General features: G+C 40.7%; 1 protein-coding gene across 2 annotated transcripts in view; it reads right to left on the bottom strand.

Annotated features, from left to right (window-relative positions):
* Nucleotides 1-22,356, bottom strand: part of Arhgap18 (Rho GTPase activating protein 18) — a 163,100-nt gene that overhangs the window by 70,470 nt on the left and 70,274 nt on the right. For both annotated transcript variants that reach the window (XM_004651216.3, XM_045159220.1), the window contains exon 2: nucleotides 208-407. In XM_004651216.3, the coding sequence (XP_004651273.1) occupies nucleotides 208-407 (200 nt within the window). The remainder of the gene's footprint in view (nucleotides 1-207; nucleotides 408-22,356) is intronic.

The raw sequence follows: 22,356 nt of genomic DNA, 5'->3' as shown, positions 1-22,356 counted from the left end.
AAGTCAACCTCTGTGAGTTGCTAACACATTGGGCTCAGCTATAGCTACAGCTGAGTGTGCTCGTGCCATTTTTATCAGGCAACTGTCCCCTTTCATCTGCCACACAAACAAGTAGTCTTCATGGTGAAAGGCCACAAGCAATATTGTTTTGGGTCTGCTCTCTTTCTTTCTGTTCAAACAAGAAGGGTTCACTTATTCGGCCATTACCATCAGGCTCCTTGACAACCACCACTTCTGGATCTCCTTGTCGGTTTTCATTAGACTTCTTGATATTTTCTAGCTCTGTCCAATAGTCCTCCATAGAGAGTTCATCCATGGAATCTTGGGAACTGGATCGATCAAATGGAGGCGTCTCTGTAACCTTGGTAGTACTTTCCTGGTTCATGGTATACTGGCCATGTCTGCGACTAGAGATTCAAAAAATAATAAGAAAATAATTGGTTTATTTTTAGTACATGAAGATGTAAAAAAATTTCCAAAATACCACTACATGGAGCTAGAGAATTCAGAAAGTCCTCGAGTTCTCCTAAATAAAGCAAAGGAGATATATATTCAAAATGTTTACCTTGGGTATTACTGATTATAATATGTTTGTAGAATTAAGAGTTTCACAGTCAACAAAAAGGAACATCAAACAATTACCAACTGGTAAGTTAGCTGTTTACATTGCACTTAAATGATTTTAGAATCAATGAAATTAGAAACTTTATATTGAGAAAGTAGCAGGATGAATCTTGATTACTGTCTAGTAGCAAAATCAGCAAGAAATTTTATACAATACTTAATGTTTATCATTTACTCTTATAAACCAATTCAACTTTTATTGGTAAACATATACAATCAGTTTACAAAGTATATTTTAATTTTCATTTTATAGAAAAACAAATGGACAATTTATTAAATTTGCTGCTCTACTATACTGAAGAAAGCAACTGTAAACTTTATAAATGTACCCAAGACTTACATGTTTTAATAATTTATAGCCAGACATGGTGGCATACGCCTTTAATCCCAGAACTTGGGAGGCAGAGGTAAGAGGATCACCATAAATTCAAGGCCACTCTGAGACTACATAGTGAATTTCAGGTCAGCCTGGGCTAGAGTGAGATCCTACCTTGAAAAGGCAAAAATCATAAAATAAAAATAAGAATTTCTCAATGTGGATAAAATCTTATCAAAGCATTTATTCTTGGTTTTAATTCACATCTCATCTACCTCTAAAATTCAATTAAAATAACATACTCTGGATTCTCTTCAGACTGTATAATTCTTTTACCTTTTAAAATAACTTATAATAAAGACTAATATGAAATAATTTTTTGCTTTAATATTACAGACAGACAAAACCCACATCTAATTACTTAAAAGGGGGAAATGCCATCAATGGTACCTTTATATACAATATTTTTCTTTTTAAAAAGTACAATTTGAGTCAGCCTAATAATTGGTAAAAAAGTGTTTTAATATTCTAATTTCAAATTGCTCTTTTATCTCCCAAGAAGGACTTCCAAGAAGTAATACTTGCTAGATTGACTTTATTTTCTATACTTACTGAAAATAAAAACAACTATAATAGAAGTGGTTAATAATCGGAATAGTCTCACATTTAAACTGGCCTTTCTCATAATTATTTAAAATAGCAGCATTTTCATAGGATTCCAACCTGGTTCCCAATTCCAGGTATGGGTTCCTTTCCACTGAGTGGATCTCTCAGCCAAATCCAAGTCATTGGAGACAAACATTATGTTCTTCAATGTAAAGCTCCCACTAATCTCTGGCTGAAAGAGGGGCTATATCCATCAAAATCTCCCTAAATTAATAACGCTTATCCTATTTAATATAAGCTCACTTCACTCTCCATTGGATAATCTGTTTTCCTTTTTCAGATGATAGCTAGACCCAAGGAGATAAACCACGCTTACATGTCAGATAAGGCCCAGGTGAAACCACAGAGAAACTGAGGAGATGGGCAAGAGTGCTCCTTTCATGGTGAGCCTGATAACCTGAGCCAGGGTGAAGCAGAAAGACACTGAAGATACTTAACACCTACTAGTAGAGATCAGAGGCTCCTCGGAGCTCATCAATGAAGTAGACTTAAAACACATACATTCACCAAAGCTCAGGGAATTTTGTGGAAGAGGAGGCAGAAAGATTGTAAGAGCCACAGGTTAGGATGTCATACTCAGAGGCACTGCCTACTGGTAGTAACTGACTGCTGCTCCCACAATGCATAGCTCACAACCCTGTGGGGAATACCAGCAACCCCACTGAGGAGAGCACCCCCTCCCCGGTGTGGAATGGTGGGCATGGAGGAGGGAAAAGATGGTATCAACACATGATATATCGATACAAAGTATGTTCTTTTTTTAAAAAAAAATAGTTTTTTAATTTTTTTTAAAATTTATTTGAGAGAGAGAGAGAATGGGCATGCCAGGTTCTCTAACCACTGCAATCAAACTCCAGACGCATGTGCCCCCTAGTGCATCTGGCTTACGTGGGTCCTGGGGAATTGAACTGGGGTCCTCTGGCTTTGCAGGAAAATGCCTTAACCACTAAGCCATCTCTCCAGTCCACAAAGTAAGTTTTTAATTTTTTAAAAAAAGTGAAAGAAATAGTAGGATCTTAAAACTACATGAGAGGTCACTAAACTCTGGGCAAATCCATCTATCTAGAAGTTTAACTCCAACTGGTTTGTTAGAAAAAGTCAAAGCATTTAAATGAGAATAAATGTAATATAACTGAGTAGTTAGGTACAATATGCTAACAGGCAGATTTTATTCTCTTAAAGATGATTTTCTGGATCTCAAGTACTTTTCTAATACTGCTTGCACAAATGAAGAAATTATCACTAAAATCTCTTTCTGGATTAAGGTGTGGTAGTACACTCAGCATTCAGAAGGATGAAGATGGGCAGACTGAAAATTTGAGACCATGGTGGTTTAAAAAGTGAGACCTTAGGGGCTGGAGAGATGGATTAGCAGTTAAGGCTCATGCTTGTGAAGCCTAAGGACTCAGGTGCTATTCTCCAGGTCCCATGTAAGCCAGATGCACATGGTAGCACATGTGTCTGGAGTTCCTTCGCAGTGGCTGGGGGCCCTGGCACGCCCATTCTCTCTCTCTTCATCTCTCTCTGTCTCTAATAAATAAATAAATAAATAAATATATCTTTAAAAAATTTAAAAAGTGAGACCTTAGATTAAAAAAAAAATTTTTTTTTAAACTACAAAAACAAGCTCTTCCTGGCAGTAATCTTGTAGTGGTGATAGGTGAATGACTGAGCCAGAGCCTACAAGAGGGCAAGAGGCCACCTAGACGTGTTTGTGAGTTTCTTTCCTCCAGCTCCATTGTGCATTGTTTGCCTCCCTCTAAAGAGCCCTCATCCTGTTTACATAACATAGTAACTCCAGGTCTCCTTCTCTGGTCTCATTAGTTTCTGTATAGCAGGAATCTTTATTATAGGCTTTGGATTGTAGGATTTCATTGTAGGGATAGGAAAATCCTGATTTGCAATTGTGAGTGAAAAACTAACCCTCTCACAAATGTCTTAAAAACAAAATCCAGCATCAGCAGCTTAATTTATATGTTTCATGGGCCTTACCTGCCTTACCCAGATAGCTCAAGGTAATTTCCAGAAGATCTGCCAGATTCTTTATTTTTTAAAATTTTTTTATTGTTAGCCTGATCTAATAGATGCCTGATCTTTGTTTTTGTTTTGTCTTTCATTATAGTGTAAAATTGTCTCCCATTTTCTTGGAGTTTTTTTTTTTTTTTTTTTTCACCTCCAGCCTCTGTAAAGCCGGAAGGGAGACCACAATCATGTCTATGAATTGTGTGAAGTATAATGACTAGTACCAAATAATTTGGCTTATCTGTTCACAACAAAAAAGGTCCAGCTGAATGGAAGTACATTAAGCCTTTCAGTCCTAAAGGAATGTGCTTATTCTGGCAAGGGTTTTCCAGTAACTTTCCATTAAGATAGCATGTGCAAAAAAAATACCAGGCATTGAGTAACAACATTGTTGCATAAATATACCTTCTCTGTCAAGGCCTGCTTTCAAGATATGCACAAAGCAAAAACCTTGCAGCTTAGCACTAATAAAGTTACTCAATATTTTGACTTTAATAAGCTTTGGAAGTTCAATTTGTTTAGGATAACCTGAAAATACTGAGTCATGGATTTTTTTTTCCTTTTGGCTCAATGGTAAATACTGGAAAAAAAAAAAAACATTTTCTATTTTAAATATTAAGGATGACAAATGAATAAAGAGGGGACAAACATAGTCATAACCCTCCCTTCTTGGTTAATGTTTCATGTATTTTTCATCTTTTCCTCAGAATAGAAGCAAACATTCTTCCTTTTGACATCAATTAACATGCTGTATCACTTCTTTTCATCTTAGAATATATTCTACTACTTTTGTTCTTCAGCTAGGCAACAGATAAAAGCCTGGAACCTTCTTAACACTGTACTGGTAAATACTGGTAAATAATTCCTGTTTTTCTGTTGTTAGGATGATATTGGATACCAATGCTCACTCTGGAAATTGAGTTCAGAACCATTAAGAGACATGTGCTATGTGTAATGAAGGGCAGAGCAGAAACATTTCCAAAAGATCCAGACCAGCTCAGGTGCCAAAAATCAAAGGACTGTACTTTACACCACAGTAACTACCCATTCCCCTACCTGACCTGCTGGCTCACAACTGTCTCAAGTTCTTCCTTCTGTTCCCCTGAAGAATCCTATGTGATGACTGTACCATGACCACACTTGAGAAAACCCACATTCCTTTCCTCCTACAACCAAGTGACTCAACTGGGCCTGCTCCTCTGAAAGAAGTTGCCTGCCTTGCTCTTTCCAGCACACAACATTGGTTCTTTGCAGTTTTTTAAGGCCATTGAAACTTACAGAATCTTAGGGGCTTCCCTCAAAGATTCCTCTTTCCGTGGGCATGTGACATACGCTTTTAATCCCAGAACTCAGGAGGCAGAGGCAGGAGGATTGTTGTGAGTTCAAGGCTACTCTGAGGCTACCTAGTGAATTCCAGGTCATCCCTGGCTAGAGCAAACTCCTAACTTGAAAGAAACAAAAATGAAAACAAAAACAGAAAATGATTCCTCTTACTTCTTGCTCACAGGCCTTCTATCTTTTGTCTATAAATATAGTTGGAGCTTTGTCTTGTATTTTCCCAAGACATACCTCATTGTTCTGTGTTAGATTTTTCCATCTGATCAATGAATTTCAAAGGTATTGATATGCTTCAGGATATGTGTGTGTGTGTGTGTCTGACAATTTTCCCCTTACCAGGAAGCAGGGTGCCACTTATATTATGGTTGGAAAGCTAGCTACAGGGATCATTATCCTGGGAACAATGTAGTCAGTGAAGAAATGGATACATACACACCTCAGAGTTCTGAACATCAACTCATTCTACCTCCCCTCACTCTCTTCCTGACCTTCTGTAAGACACACCTTATTCACTCCTCATTTCCTTTCCACAAAATGGGAAGATTAAAAGTAGACTTTGGGGGTCAGGGGAATCACCCGGTGGGAGAAGAAGTACTAAGAAAGAGGCCTTGTGTTCAGTTCTCAACCCCTAAAATTAATAAAAACAAGTGGAGGGAAGGGAAGGGGGAAGGGAAGGAGGAAGGGAAGACTGGGGAAGGGAAGGAGGAAGGGAAGACTGGGGAAGGGAAGGAGGAAGAGCTGGGGGAAGGGCCGTGACGGGATGAGAAGGGAAGGGAAGGGCAAGAGAGGAGGGAGGAAGGAAGGGCGAGAGAGGAGGGAGGAAGGAAGGGCGGGAGAGGAGGGAGGGGAGGAGGGAGGTAAGAAGGGAAGGAGGGAGGTAAGAAGGGAAGGAGGGAGGTAAGAAGGGAAGGAGGGGAGAAGAGAGAAAAGGAAGTTAAGATGAGAGGGGAAGGGAGGGGAGGAGTATTAATTCTTACAGGAGTATCTCATACTTAGCCAAGAAATGCTCATAGCCAACAGTATCATTGCTAACCCATGAAATGATAACTACATATAACTTGTTGATCCTAGTTCTGATGTTTGTGCAGAAAAATGTGAAACCAGGGCTTCATGTTTGCTAAAGAGACAGATGGTCACCACTCACACAAGCAGCAGCCCACTAACACCTAATTTTTTAAGTCTTTTTTTTTAAAGACAGGGTTTTTCGTATAGCCCAGGCTGGCCTTGAACTCACTATGTAACCAAGGATGATCTGGAACTCCTGATTCTCCTGCCTCTACCTCTAGTGCTAGGAGTGCTAGGATTACAGGCACATACCATCATGCCTGGTTCATGCAACGCTACAATGCTACAGTCATAACCCAGGGTCCAGGGCCTGCTAGGCAGGTGTTCTAGCACCTTATCTTTGTCCCTAGTCCCTGTTTTAATAAAGTCACCTTTCCTATTTTGTAAGGTTCAAAGGCATCATTTTTCCTATAGGACAGTTAAACTTTTTGGTCCCAGGACCCCTTTATAGTTAACATTGTTCAAGTATTCTAAGAGCTCTCATTCATGTAGATTGTATGTATTCATATTTACAACTTTAGATGTTAAAAATGAAAAAAATAAGTACTCTTCATTTAATGAATAATAATATTTGTGGAATAAACAAGCCATCTCCAGCCAAACAAAATAAAAACTAAACAACCAACAAAAACTATGAGCTGAGTAGCATTATTTTACATTTGGCATGCACTGTGTTCTCATAAGAGACGGAGAACCAAGAAAGCTTGTAATAGCGGAGTGTTACTATGAAAATAGTTTGATCTCAAGACCCCCAAAAGGGTTCTAAGACCCCACAGGTCTGGGACCACAGTGAAATTCGCTGCTCCAGCATTTCCCCAAAACACTTAAAATCTTCTCAGACTTCTCAGTTCAGAGGGTCCTGCTGAGAGAGAAGCAAAAGAGAAAGAATAGGCATGCCAGAGCCTTCAGCTGCTGCAAATGATTTCCAGACACATGCGCCACCTTGTGCATCTATCTGGCTTATGTGGGTCCTGGTGAATCAAACCTGGGTCCTTTGGCTTTGCAGGCAAGTGCCTTAACCGCTAAGCCATCTCTCCAATCCAATTAGAGTCCGTTGTTGTAATTTAGGAAAGGATTCCGAGGTTCCTTATAGCCAGGCTTTTATAGCCCATTGCAAGACAATTGTGTGAGGAATGTAGTTTGAGCCTTGCAAGGTCCTCCTCTAAGGAAGCCTGTCCTTAAACCCAACCCCAGTTGGGAATTCTTCCTTTGGATGAATGCAAGCCCCTGCCTGGACAACCTGGCACTGAATCCTCAGTCTCTCCACCACCAACCTCCCCTCCCCTGTCTGTCCCTGGGAGAAGAATGCTGCAACTTTTCCAATCAATCAGGGACAGTATGCAGTGGTGCATCTAAAGGCTAAGTGAACAGACATCTAATTTAAGTCAGAGAGCTTCTGAGAGATGGCTCTTAGGGAGGGCCACAAGGGGCTGGCTTTTCTGGTTACTCTCAGTCTTGGGTCTGCTCAGCACACTGGTAAAATTCCCTCTGTGTGTCTGTTTCTCTTCTCTCAACACACACACACACACACACACACACACATGCAATATGCATACATACATATGGTGTGTGTGTGTGTGTGTGTGTGTGCGCACGCGCATGTATACTCTCTTAACTTTTTGGATATGATTGGTATCTTCCAGATTACAAACAATTGATTTCCAGATGGTATTGTCTCGAGGACAGCAACCATTACCATCCACACCAGAGCCTGTCTCCCACTACCGAGAACCTCTCATTTACTAGATGGGGCACAAGTCTAGCTTTCATGCCTTATGGTCCTAAGACCCCATGACAGATCACCAACCAGGGCTCCTTCAACACAGCCACTCAGCTCCAAAGCAGCTCCTAAACACAAACCTCCAGCACTTGTCAATGACAAGGGTAAGGGGTAGAGACAAAAGGCCAAAATCTAGAGCTAAGCCTTTACACATAAATAACCAGGACACAACGACACATGGTGTCCTATACCGACATCTGAAGCCTAACTTCAAAAGCCCCATGGCACCCAAGGAAGGCAACTTGCGCTGTGATTTGCATTATTTCACAAAAGAGTGAGATGTCCACTTATCTATCCAAATATAGACCCTACACATTGACACACCCATAAAAAAGCTCCAGTAACTTCGCCCTTAACTGTTATCAGAATTCTTACACCTTCTCAGGTGTACAACACTTGCAGTGTATTCCAATAAATCCCCTCCCACTGTTTTTTCATGCCCTTAGCTGATTCTTTTCACACACCTGTGTCATCAGTCAGTCTCCCAGATACCATATTGCATGGAAAAAGCCTTTTGTAGTGCTTGCTCTAAAACATAATTGGTGTCACTACAGAGCATGACTTCAAACATAAGCCATTAAAAAGAGAAGGTTGTTTTGTCAGTGCTTTGGAATTTATATCTTCAAAATTTACTCTCCTTTATCTACATTAGCACCATGTGGAAAATAAAAAGTATGCTTCTAATGTGGCATTTTCTCTTTTATTGCACAGTGATATATTAAAGTAATCACTACCACGATGGATGGAAGCGCTATCAATACTGTGTAGGGGTCCTGTCCTTCAAAATACTCTCTGCTGTGGAATGATGGTGAGGAGCTGCAAGCCCATGAATGACCAGAGTCATTTTCTTTCCCCTGGAAGTGAATGACTACTATTGTTTAGCTGACAGCTGTTCTTATAGAAGTGGCTCTGACATCCAGGAGGAAACAACACTGAGGAGGCTGAAGGCGGAGAGAAGTGGGTTAGAAAATAACCCCCACTACAGCCCTTCCCATGCCCACAGACCTCAGAGGGGAAGGATTCCTTCTCTCTCCTGTATCCCACCCAATTGCTGTAGTGTAAGGACTTACCAAGTTACTTGTAAACTCTCTTCCTTTGTGATTCTTATATTTTCATTTGGGGGAAAATAAAACTGACTTGTTTCAGATTTTCATTTAAAAATAAGGCACTTGAGGGCTGAGGAGACAGTTCAGTGGTTAAAGGTGCTTGCTAAAAAACAGGAGACCTGGGCTGGAGAGACGGCACAGTGGTTAAAGGTGCTTGCCTGCAAAGCCTAACAACCAGTGTTTGAGCCCCCAGTACCATAAAGCCAGATGCACAAGGTGGCACATGTGTCTGAAGTTCATTTTCAGTGGCTGGAGGTCATGGCATGCCTATCTATCTATCTATCTATCTATCTATCTGTCTGTCTGTCTGTCTGTCTGTCTGTCTGCTTTTCTCTCATAAATAATTTGCAAAAAGAAAAAAGAATGATGCTTAATATTTTACATAGTGCTTTGTAGATTTCCAAGTATCCACACAATTATGACATATAGCAATAAAAAGTAAATGGCCTTTTTTGAGAGGGAGTACAGAGTCTTGCTATAGCCCAGTCTGTCCTAGAACGCAGAATCATCCTCCCTTTGCCTTCTGAGTACTGGGAAAACAGGTGTGTTCCACCACACCTGGCTTGAATGGATACTTGACATAGCAAAACAGCAAGCAAATGAAGAGGTTGCTATCTATTTACATATTTATCTTCAATGCAAAACCAGGGAGAAAAAAATTACTGACAAAGGTCAGAGCTGGTACCAAAAATATGACTAAATTAATGAATATATTTTTCTGTTTTCTTTGACCAATACCTGCAGTTTTCCTCTGCCACACACATAGGTCCACACCCCCATTAGCATGCAAACACATCCATATACATACTAACACACACAAATGAATATACAGGCAGTAATTACAATGAGATCTGTTTGAAAAGAAGAAAGAGAAGGCATAAAGAGAAAGGATGGGAAAAGACAGACTTAAGACAAAATGGAAAATGTCTCTCTCTTTTAAGTTACAGGCCCAGGGGAAGCATTCACTGCACATCAGATATCAGTCTTTCTTGTTTTAGAGCACAGGGTCTGGGTAAGTGGGTCCACTTTATTCCTTAGTTCCTCCAAACTCTTGGGAGATAGTTTTTCCTCCTCACTTAGAGACCCAACTAGCCAAGATGGGTTCTTAGTGTTGAACCCATCTTTAAGACAAGAATAAGTATCTGTGGTAGGACTCTGACATAAAATGCCAGGGCCTTGAGATAGTTCTTCACAGCATATCCAAATGAGTTTGCATATGCGCTCCATTCATTAGCAGTCCCCACTTCTCACATCCACCTGACCATAGACCTGTTGTCCTTTCTCCATGCATGACTCCTTCCCCTTCTTGATCTGGCCAGCTGTGTGGCCACCTGAAAAACAAACATCAGCAGGTACTTTGCATTCTGAGCACAGTCTCTCCAGTTTTATCTGTTCTCCAGCTGTCATTCCTCAACTTCATAGCTGGGTACCTTCCTCTGCGGAGTTGGAAACTTCACTGCCATAGGCATCCAACAGCCCTGACCACATCCTATGCTTTGATGGACATGCCTGTGTCTCCCCCATGAAACTGTGTTCCTTAGAGCAAGACTACTTTCTTGCTTCATCTTGGTATTGCTGGATTCAGGCAAATCACTTGCCATTACAGTTGCCTGTGAACTATTCAATGATCAATTATTGAACACAGTCTGCTTTTGGAAAGAACAAACCTTATTTAATTTTCAAAGTTTTTCTTTTTGCTCTAGCCCAGGCTGACCTGGGATTCATTATGCAGTCTCAGGGTAGCCTTAAACTCATGGCAATCCTCCTACCTCTGCCTCCCATGTGTTGGAATTAAAGATTCAAAGTGTGTGTGTGTGTGTGTGTGTGTGTGTGTGTGTGTGTGTGTGTATGTGTGTGTGTACAATTGCACAAGTCTACAAAGATACCAGAGACATGAAGAGTAGGCAGCAGAGAAGGCAGTTCCGGGAGAGAAATGCTATCAACAATAACAGAATTGCTTAATGCCTTTGTGACTGTTTCTGGAAGCTTCATCTGTAAGTCAGCTTCCTCAAGGGCCTGGAACCATGCCCAAGGATGAGGTGATTTCACGTCCGACTGTAACCAACATTAAGTCACAAACAAGCTCTGGCTTACAGTTTACTAAATATGCCAGTGTTCTAGTCTGGCTCCTCAGCATCTAACACAAATCACTATTTATCCAATGTCTTACTCAGAGTTGAGGACCTGATCAGAGATGTCCCTGCCACCAAATTCTCTTACTTCAAGCATGAGATACAGGATGTACGACACCAGCATCAGCTGTAGGAAGAGTTTTCCAGCTCCTCGCTGAACTAGCGGCCTGACAGCTCCCCAGCATGAGCTTCCAGGTACGTAGTGGTAGGGTCCTAACAAACGTTAGGCCCCGCGGTAGCTCCCTGTTCCTTCCTCAGTAAGAATTTCACTTCTCTAGCTGATAACTGCCAGTGCAACCCACTCGTCCTCAAGTCATCCCCTGCTCAAACAATTTCCTCGATTTAGGTCAATTGTTTGAGATTTCCTATGTATCGAGTAGCCTTGACACTGTCCGAATGCTTGTGTCTCCCTCAAATCCATCTACTGGCATCCTGACTCTCAAAGTAGATATAGGGAAAGAGGGGCCTTAGAAGGAACTAGTCTAGGAAGGTTGCTGGGCCTTTTCCAGTCCTCGAAGGCACAGGGAGGAGGCACTGTCTATGGGACAGAAGGCCCTCAGCAGACACCCAGGATATATTGCCCTTTTTTTTTTTTAACCAAACATAGTTTTGTTTGTAACCTAGACTAATGTGGAGCACATGCTCCTCCTGCCTCAGCTTCACAGAGCTGGGGTTATAGGTACAACTAGACATAAGGGTATTCTAGACGGGTACTGCAAGCACTCTTGTCTCCGTTTTTCAGGATTACTTATTCCAATAAAGCAGAGGTCATATTATAGCTCAGTGAGGTTACAAGAGTATGAAACTAACTTTCTCCCAGGCAGACAATCATGTTTAACTGTTGAAAGTGGCCAGGCATGGTGGTTCATGCCTTTAATCCCAGCACCCAGGAGGTAGAGGTAGTAGGATCACTGTGATCAGTCTAGGTAAGTCCAGGCTAGAGAGAGAGACCCTACCTCAAAAAAATAAAATAGAACAAAATAAAAGCAAAAGAACATTTGCATTTGTGTTATACAATTAAAAAATACAACGAGTAATATTGGTGAATAGTTACAGTGGAACAATTCAGCAGCAGTAGAGTAGTAAATGCCTAGATAGGGAAAAAGAAAGCTGTGTTTAGTAGTCTGCCAAGTATAATTTTATTGATAGCTCCAAATGACCTTCAAATACCATAATGTGCCACTGACAAGAACAGAATGTCAAGAAGTATTTTCATAAGCCAGGTGCTCACAGTCAGCCCTCCTGGGAGAGTAGAGGGAGTGGAGACATAACATACAGCTAATCAAAAGTATGCACATTACAAGCAATTCATCTTTGCTTCCTATTAAAAGTCCCCAGCAGTCAGTCACAAAATAGATTATGTCAATACTAGAAGGCAATATTTCCTCCTTAATTGAGATTGATGTGGAAAAAAATTTCTTGAGAAGTCCTAAATTTAATCATAGTAGTTAAGACAAAAGGGAGGAAACGTGGGGAAGATAAACAATGAATAGCTACAGTTGAAAATAAGCAAGCATTTCACCTTCCTGAGTCTGCATTGAAACTTTAACTCAAGTTCATCAGGACCCCCAAGTGCCAGCACATCTTGCTTACAACCCCAGACAATCTTATAAGCAACCAGTGCTTTTTATGATCTATCTTTCTATCCCAAGGCTGTCTTGCTTCCTCATGGGACCCTCTTTTCTCTAGCCAAGTTAGGCTCAGTGAAAAAAAAAAAAATTATATATATAAAGTCCTCCTAGCTTTCGGTCCTGCAGACAGTTCTTCAACTGCCATGTTTTAGAACTGTTGCTGATATATCAAAAGACAGATGTGAGAACAAGCAACCCAAAAGATCTATGAAATATAAAACACAGGAAACTAAAAGCAATTTCCAGTTGTAAAATACAACTTAAAGGAGGTGAAAAGTATAGGCGTGTTAGTAGCTAAAAGACAAAAAAAAAAAAAAAATGTTTAAAGGTCAGGAAAATAAAAACAATTATTTTCAGCAAAAGCCAAGGAGCTTTCTGTGAAGGACAACAACAGAATCTTCTCTCAGAGCAGTGAGACCTAAACCCACAAGGGGTGAGAGAGAGAAATGCAGAATGCAGAGGGAAAAACTATTTCTAAAATAATATATGCTTTTCCTGGGAATGTTCCCATCATCTTTGCACAGCTGCTAAAACACTGGACCAGTTTGAGAAAAAGTTGCAAACAAATACTTTCTAGGCATGTGGCAACCCAAGCTTAATGCACAACTCAAGCATGCAATGAACCTGAGGTATTCCTGGCAGCCCTCGACCATGTTGCATTATGTGACTTCTCTGAAGTCTTGGTTCTGAGCACATGACATGCACACCTGGCCCCGAGCACGCTGCCGTGCAAAGCCAGCCAAGGTTGCCTGCCACGGCTCAGCTCAGATTTGAGGCTGCTCTATGTTATGAACAACAGTGTTGTCACTGTACATACAGAGTGTTGCTTTGATATAAGCAACAGTTTAATTATAGAAAACAGATGTTTAATCTTTTCCTACCATCATTCCTCAGCATGTAGGTATCAAATTAGTATATCTCTGGGTTCTATTGTGTTAGAATGCTGGGTTTTAAAAGTTGCTGTCTCAGTTGCTGACTTAATCATCATTTAAAAAAAATAATTAGGGCTGGTAAGATGGCTTAGCAGTTAAGGTGTTTGCCTTAAAGCCAAAGGACCCAAGTTTGATTCCCCAGGACCCACATAAGCCAGGTGCACAAGGTGGCACATGTGTCTGGAGTTCATTTGCAGTGGCTGGAGGCCCTGGCGCATCCATTCTCTCCCTCTTCCTCCCTCCTTCCCTCCCCCTCTTTCTTTGTCAAATAAATAAAATAAAATAAAATATTAAAAATAATTAAGGGCTGGAGAGATGGCTTAGTGGTTAAGCACTTGCGTGTGAAGCCTAAGGACCCTGGTTTGAGGCTCGATTCCACAGGACCCATGTTAGCCAGATGCACAGGGGGTGCACACATTTGGAGTTCATTTGCAGTGGCTGGAAGCTCTGGTGCGCCCATTCTCTCCCTCTCTCTGCCTGTCACTCTCAAATAAATAAATAAAAATGAACAAAAAGTACTTATAAAAAAACAATAATTAAATCAGGGGCTGGGGAGATTATCAGTCAAATACTTACCTAACAAGCATGAGAACCTGAGTTTCATCGCTAGTCCCCATAAAAAATGCTGGGCACAGGCTGGAGAGATGGCTTAGTAGTTAAGGCATTTGCCTGGGAAAAAAAGGACCCAGGTTCAACTCCCCAGGATCCACATAAACTAGATGCACAAAGTGGCTGGTGCATGCATCTGGAGTTTGTTTACAGTGGCTGAAGGCCTTGGAGTGCCTATTCTCTCTCTCTCTCTCATAAATTAAATAAATCTTTTAGGGCTGGAGAGATGGCTTAGCAGTTAAGCGCTTGCCTGTGAAGCCTAAGGACCCCGGTTCAAGGCTCGTTTCCCCAGGTCCCACGTTAGCCAGATGCACAAGGGGGCGCACGCGTCTGGAGTTCGTTTGCAGAGGCTGGAAGCCCTGGTGCGCCCATTCCCTCTCTCTCCCTCTATCTGTCTTTCTCTCTGTGTCTGTCGCTCTCAAATAAATAAATAAATAATTTTAAAAAATTTTAATTAAAATAATAATAATTTTTAAAATGCTAGGCATGAAAACATTTTGAGATCTGAGAGAGTACAAACAACAAGATCCCTAGAACTTGGTTGTCAAACTAAGCTAATTGGTGAACTCCAAGACAATGAGAGACCCTGTATAAACAATGTAAATGGTGTTCCTAATGAACAATGCATGTATACATGCCTGCATACATACACATGCACCTGTATACACACACATTAAAAAAAATCAAATGAATTCTGGGTTGAAATTGTGATAGAATTTCCAATAAGTTCTGAAATGGCCCTAAACAAACTTTTGCCATTTTCTGTTGTGTCTTTTTGTGACACAGTGTTCTCACATTGATGATGACGAAATCAAAGTAGCAATCAACTCTGTAAAACACTGAAGATGCTCTAGATATTACAGTGCCTAGTGTTCAGCTAATATTCAATTCTTTATTTAAAATTGAAGAATCATCTCATTAGTATGTCAATTTGTTTTCATTTTTAATGTATAGGGAAATTACCTATATAACTAAGACTTGTTGTAAAATAAAGTTTGTTATAACTCACTGTCATTCTATATTTGATTTATATACCAGTATCATATACTCACAAAACATTTTTTCGAGAAAAAGATCATGAATGGAAAAGTTTAAGAAGTCCTGTTCTAGTGTAGTATACTTCTCCATGCAGAAGGCTCTGCACCCAGACACACATTCTAGAAGAAGTAACCTTCTGACCAGGTTCAGGAAGGTTCCCTGGCACACTCCTGCCCTGGTCCTCTTAGGAAACGCCTAACCTTCCTAAGACTCAGACTCCTCCTCAGGTCTATGCTAGCCTGTTCTTGTTACACATGGCAGCAAAATTTCTACTTATCCAGAGGCAATACAACATCTTTTTTTTCAAAATGCTATTCTATGTCAGAATATGAAAAGAGGTAAGGTCAAAAATAATTCATTCCTCTAAGAATTCCCTTCCTAGCCATGCCCAAGGCTAAGTTACAGTCCAAAGATCCCAGGCAAACATCACTGTGCTATGGAAGGGCCTCCATCACTACTCTTCCTTTTTCATCCCTCTTGCTCTCATCTGCTTTGGCCAAAGCTCTAGGCCTGTATTCCCTTTTTCTAAGTCCCTGTAAAGATCCAGCGTGAGCTGATTGTCACTCTGTGCAAAACGCTAACTGCTAAGCATAATTACCTGAGGTACAAATTCAGCACCAGCCAAAGCTCTTCAGCGTCACTGCTCACACAAGTGGGGGACCCATGTCCTATGTTCCCTCTTCACCAAGAGAGACAAAAGAAAGACCTGTTTTTTCAAAAAGCCATCACTTCAGAAGAGATGGATCACTGTGCTCTTGAATAGTCAGCAGAGCCCCTAGAGACCAGAACATTCAAAGTAAGTTCTAGAAGATGATGAAAGGCTAAGGAGCATGGGACAGCCTCCAGGGCATAGTCAGTATTTGTGCAATGGGTTACATAGACATGGAAGCCGATATAGATAATGCATCAAAGACAGAACTTCCTTTGCTGTCTTGCCAGTATCTATCTACAGAAAGATCTAAGTTGTCTGATACACTAAAGTAAAGAGACAAGACTAGAAACACACACCCTCCTTTTAAATTCAAGTATTTTAAGGCCAACTGTTAAGGATTCTTCCCTCATCAGTGACTTTTGTTTTTACTGAAGTCAATTCTATAAAGTAAAATACACAGCTTTATAAGACAAATTTTGTGAGCCACTGAACATAGTTCGGCAAATGAGTTGAATATTGGAAAGTTAATTTCTTAGTCCAGTTGTTTGGCAATAAAAAGTTTCACTAAACAACCATGCCAGCATGTATCTATTGATCTTCCTCCCTTTGCTTATCATTTATTGTGCATGTGTGTGTGCATGTATGCATATGTGTGGAGGCCAGAGGACAACGTTTGTCCTCTACTTCCACCTTCTTTTTCCAGCTCTCCCTCATTGTGCTGCTGCATGAAAGCCAGTCTAGCTGACCCCCGAGCTTCAGTGTTCTCCTGGTTCCACCTCCCACTGATGTAGGTGCACTGAGATCTCCGACACATTCATCACTATGTCTGGCTTTATGTGGGTGCTAGGGAGTTGAACTCTGGCCATCAGGCTTATAAGCAAACACTTTTAACTGATGAGCCATCTTCCCAACCTCAATGTTCCTTTTTTATTTTTTTTTGAGTTTTTAATATTTACTTATTTACAAGCAGAGAGAGATACACAGAAGAGAGAGACAGAAAGAAAGGGCATGCCAGGGCCTGTTACCACTGCAAATGAGCTCCAGAAGCATGTGCTACTTTGTATACCTGGCTTACGTAGGTACTGCAGAACAGAACCTGGTCCTTAGGCTTTTCAGGCAAGTACCTTAATCACTACTAAGCCATCTCTCCAGCCCAATTTTCCTTCTTTATAGATATTCATTCTGCATTTAAGTTTTATCTTTAAAAATAATTTCACTTGAGCTGTGGCTATATCTCAGCTCATAAAGTACTTGACTTGCAAGCATAAAGACTTGAGTTCAATCCCTAAGAACACACATTTAAAAAACAAAACAGAAAGACATGTTGGTGCATATGCTTGTAAACCCAGTGCTGGTGAAGTAGAGACAGGCAGATACCTGGGGCCTACTGGCTAGCCAGTCTAGACTAATTAGACAAGCATCAGGTCAAAGAGAGACCTTGCTTCAAAAAAAGGTGGCTTGGGTAAGGACAATGTCCAAGGTTATCCTCTGACCAACACATGCATGCACATACACACACACTGCAATAATGGTTTAAAGTGAAATTAATTTACTGTGTGTGTGTGTGTGTGTGTGTGTGTGTGTGTGTGTGTGTCCTGAATATGTGTGTTTATGTTTTGGAGATTGAATCTAGGCTTATGCAGTGCTAATCACATGCTCTACTTCTGAGCTATACCTCATCCCGCACATTTCCATTTCAAATTACAAATATGACAAAGGACAGTGGGGTTTTCTGCAGAATTGTGGATCTTGTTAATAACAGACTAAGTTATGATTCAGAAGATATCCATTCAACAAATCTTGATTCCTCATTAATTGCAAAGTTATGATGCATGCTGATGTCCATGAAGTCCAAAGAGGCGCTGGGTTTGACCTCTGGTCTGAGTCTGACTTGTAGAATTACGGGTGTGTACAGGGCGGCAGGGCTTTGTGTTGGATATGGGAAGACACCAAGTGTTACAAGGCTCACTGCCAGCTAAACACAGGCAAGGACAAGATGCCAGAAAGTGTTGGTGGCGGGGGATGTAGCACAGTGAGAGGAGGTAACAAGGGAAATTCCAATCTCTTTCTATACCTTGTTCTAATTTTATAAAGCTCTCCCCACAGCCAACATCTTCCTGTTGTTTAATTCAACTTTACTTCCTTTTAAGGACATTTCCTCTGAGCAATTAAACAATCAGTGTCCTCTTCATATTAACCCCTTTGTTGGGAATAAGGTTAACTCAGACCTTTATTGCACCTTGACTTGGCCAATGAATATTACTCCTTTACATTAAAAGGAAGTGTCTCCAAAATTCAACCCATATGACAATTTTGAGTTTTGTTGTTTTGAGACATAATATTCTTTTTTTGTTGTTTGTTTTTTGAGGTAGGGTTTCACTCCAGCCCAGGCTGACCTGGAATTTACTATGTAGCCTCAGGGTGGCCTCGAACTCATGGCAACCCTCCTAACTCTGCTTCCTGAGTGCTGGGATTAAAGGTATGTGCCACCATGCCCAGCCTGAGACATGGTACTCTGAGGAAGCCCAGACTGGCCTTGAACGTTTAAATTTATTATTTATTTACTTATTTGTAGAGTGTGTGTGTGTGTGTGTCACACCAGGACCTCTTGTCCCTACAAACAAACACTAGACACATGTATGAGTTTGTGCATCTGGCTTTATATACTGGGGATACTGGGGAATTAAACTTGGGCCATCAAGACTTCCAAGCATGGGCCATTAACCACTTAGCCATCTCTTCAGCCATGGCCTTGAATTTTCCATCCATCCAGTGCATCCTCCCAGGCACTAGGGTATAGCATGCATCATTATGAGCAGCCACATAAGAATGCATGGACAGGTAACAGCAGCTCACTTTTGGTCCAAAATGTTTTCTTTGAGCCTTCATCAGATCTTGCTCAGTAAGTAACAGCTGAAATCTCACAGTGATTTTAGAAACAGGTATCTATCTATGTCCAGGTAGGAAGGCTTTGGCATGTACAACAAGGCTAAAGATATAATCATAAATGTTTTTTCTTCCTCACCAAGGAAATGAACACTGTTATTAATTGCTTTCTGTGGCTCGTTCTTTTTCAAAACGCCTTTGCTGATCATTTGCATTAATATTATGCTAATAAAAGTAAGGGCATGCTAACTAATTCCATCTCTTCAGTAGTAACTAAGCATCAGAGAGAGAGGTAATTTGCATCTTTTTCTTGATTGGAGTGAATTGGCATTTAAACACTCATTGTTACCATTTTTGAAAATAATAATAATAAGAGTACATGTTGCGCCAGGCTAGCAGAAGTAATTTCTGTAGTGAAACCATCTAAAACCCAAGTATTTCAAGACACATTTTGCTTCTAAGTATGCATCTTAAATGATAAGGACGCACATTCAAACATGGGGCAGCCATCTGCATCACAAATACATCTCAGTTCCTCTGCAGAAGGAATTCATTTACTATTGAAGGCCATTCACTTCCACTTCGGAGTGCTTATTCCTCAAAAAGCTCCCAAGTATTGTGAGACCAATGATTAAAAGAGGATGGTTCCATCTGTGCTGCATTAGGCTGCAAGACAGCCCCTTTGCAGACAGCTTTTGCATAATTCACTGGGCCATTTTAAACCCTAATCAGTGCATTGCAGTAAGCAACAGAGTGTACAGGAGCGAAGAGGAATTTATTAGCTAGGTCTTCTGCATTCACCTTATCCTCACTTGAGGCTACTGCTCCATGAATCACAGCATGTGCACCCACATCTTATCTCCAGGAGGTTCTTACACCTGAAGTGTCCTCATCTTTCTTAGCTATTTCTTATGTTATTATCTAAGAATAGTTTGGGAAAGAAGATTCTCCTGGGAGACAAAAGGACCTGGCCTGTTTCCAGCTGTACTGTTCATTGAGCGAGCATGACAGACACATTCATCCTGCAGAAGGAAGGACAATGCCTCAACTCTCTCCCTACTGTAAAAGTGATATAACTCTATAATCTGTTAACACTGGCTTTCCCCATAAAGCCTTACTCCCACTTGTCGCTTTGCCTTAGTGTTATATTTTTCAAAGAAGCTAAAGTGAAAGGGAAGGGCCTTTCTGGATTCTTAGCACCTCCTCAATGACAATAGTATTGTTTTGAGCAGTTATTTAGAGTTGTGCTTAAGGATGTATTGAAAAAAGAATCCATAACTAGGGAAATTAAAATAAACAATAATATCAACACCAATTTTAAGAAACTGCTTTAGGCACTGACATTTTAAAATTTGAAAAAACAAAACACTTTTGAAGTAATAGAACTCACTGGGTTTGGTGGCACACACCTTTAATCACCCAGCAAGCCAAAGGCAGAGGTACAAGGATTTCTGTGAGTTCAAGGCCAGCTTGAGACTGCATAGTAACAGAACCCTTAAATTTTAAACACTGAAAAACTGGAAGCAGAAAGTACTCAAGATGGCATGGTGTACAATGTGCTATACTAAAATTTCTCCCAATACATGTCTACCTCTCTCTCCCCCACCCCCTTTTTTAGATAGGGTCTTGCTATACAACCACACTGGCTTCAAACTCCATATCCCCCTGCCTCAGCCTAAATTCTGGGATTGAAGTATGCATCACTATACTCTGTTTCATTCCCCGTTGTCATTCCCTAGGTCATGGTTAAAAAAAATATAGTTTCATATTCACAAGTACCATCTAATGGAATAAAAATCACATCAAAGACCAACTTGAAGGACTAGGTTCGATTAGCAGTTCACATCAATTTCATATAAATTTATTATTAAATCAATAACTCCTAAGAGGGAAAATGTGGATGAGTAATAAATATTTCCTAGAATCTTAGAAATTACAACTGAGGAGTTGAGGGAAACCTTTCAGAGTTGATCTGGGTTTTTTTATGGAATTATTAATTATCTCTCTGTGTGTGTGTGCATGCCAGAGCCTCTTGCTCCTACAAATGAACACCAGACACTTGCACCACTTTTTGGGTCTAAGTCATGTAGGTGGTTTGAGAAGTTAACCAGGGCTGGCAGGCTTTGCAAGCAAGTACCTTTAACCACTGAGCAATTCCCCCCCCCATGAGTTGATTTGAATTAATGAAAAAAAAAAGTTATTTTAGAATGGTGCTAGCTAATAGGAATAAATGGTGAGTACCAACATCATTTAAAAATTCCTAGTTGCGCCATTAAAAGATACTTTTAAATATCAGATCAAATTAATGTTGAACCCAATATCATCACCACTGCACCATGTAGTCACCATATTAGTAAAATCCTTTATTTCATTCTAGGTCATGATAATTCTATTAGCATGTCACACATTTCTGACAAGTCAATTTAGAACAACACATATCAAGCACTCAGTGACCACAGTGGCTTCCATATTGACAAAGTGGGCATGGACTGAATGAGGCAGTAGGCAGGCTCACCTCATATCACCCCATGTATGCAACTAATGGATTTCCTCCTCCTACACTAATGTGAAACATAATGCAGTTCCTTACAAATTGTCTGGTGTACGGAGCCAATGTTTTCTGAAAACTTACTTTACTCCACACTATGTTAATGATGAAAGGAAGACATATTTCACAAAAAGTAGGCCTAAAGGGATGGAGAGATGGCTTAGTGGTTAAGGCACTTGCCTGTGAAGCCTAAGGACACAAGTTCAGCTCTCCAGAACCCACATAAGCCAAGTGCGCAAGGAGAGACATGAGGCCAAGGTGGTGAATGTGCACAAGATGCTGTATGTCTCTGGAGTTCGGTTGTAGTGGCTAGAGACCCTGCAGCACTAATTCTCTCTTACTCTGTCTCCCTAATAAATAAAATAAATAAAAGAAAACAACAACAAAAAAAAGTAAGCCTAGAATTCAGCAAGCAAAACATACGGCACTCCAACAAAATGTTCAAAGTAGTGGAACAGAGGCCAGGGAAGTTACCCACCCAAGTGAGGAAGCGTGATGAAGACTTCACTGAGGAGTGACAAGGAGGTGCATCCAGGGCCAACTGGAGTCTGCCTAGTAGAGTGTAACATTCAATATTCCAGGCAAGGATAGGCATAAAAGAAAGACAGGCAGAAACAGTGGCTGAGAGAATCGCAAGGGAGTGATGCCAGAAGATACTCAAGTTCTGGGAGGTGCAATCCTTAGGGCAGAGAGGAAGTTGGGAAAATTCTAGAGCCAAACTCTGCAGACCTTGCTTGTCATATGGAAAGTCCTGGCATGCAGGTGGTATAAAAGCCTTTAAACAAGTCAATATCATAACCAATAAGCCCTGAGAAAGATAACTAAGAAATATATATACTGAGACCTTCTGGAGCCAAGATGCTCTGAGGGTCAGACATGGCAAAGAGGATTAAGATCTGTATCCAGAGACCATTGGTAGACACAGGAGTGCGTGAATGGATAGCTAGGCATGGTGGCTCACACCTGCAATCCTGGCATTCAGGAGGATGAGGCAAGGGGGTTGCCAGGAAT

Source organism: Jaculus jaculus, chromosome 9, assembly GCF_020740685.1.
Source record: "Jaculus jaculus isolate mJacJac1 chromosome 9, mJacJac1.mat.Y.cur, whole genome shotgun sequence".
Taxonomy (NCBI): Eukaryota; Metazoa; Chordata; class Mammalia; order Rodentia; family Dipodidae; genus Jaculus; species Jaculus jaculus.
Note: the sequence above shows the minus strand (reverse complement) of the source record. Positions and strands in the feature narration are given on the sequence as shown.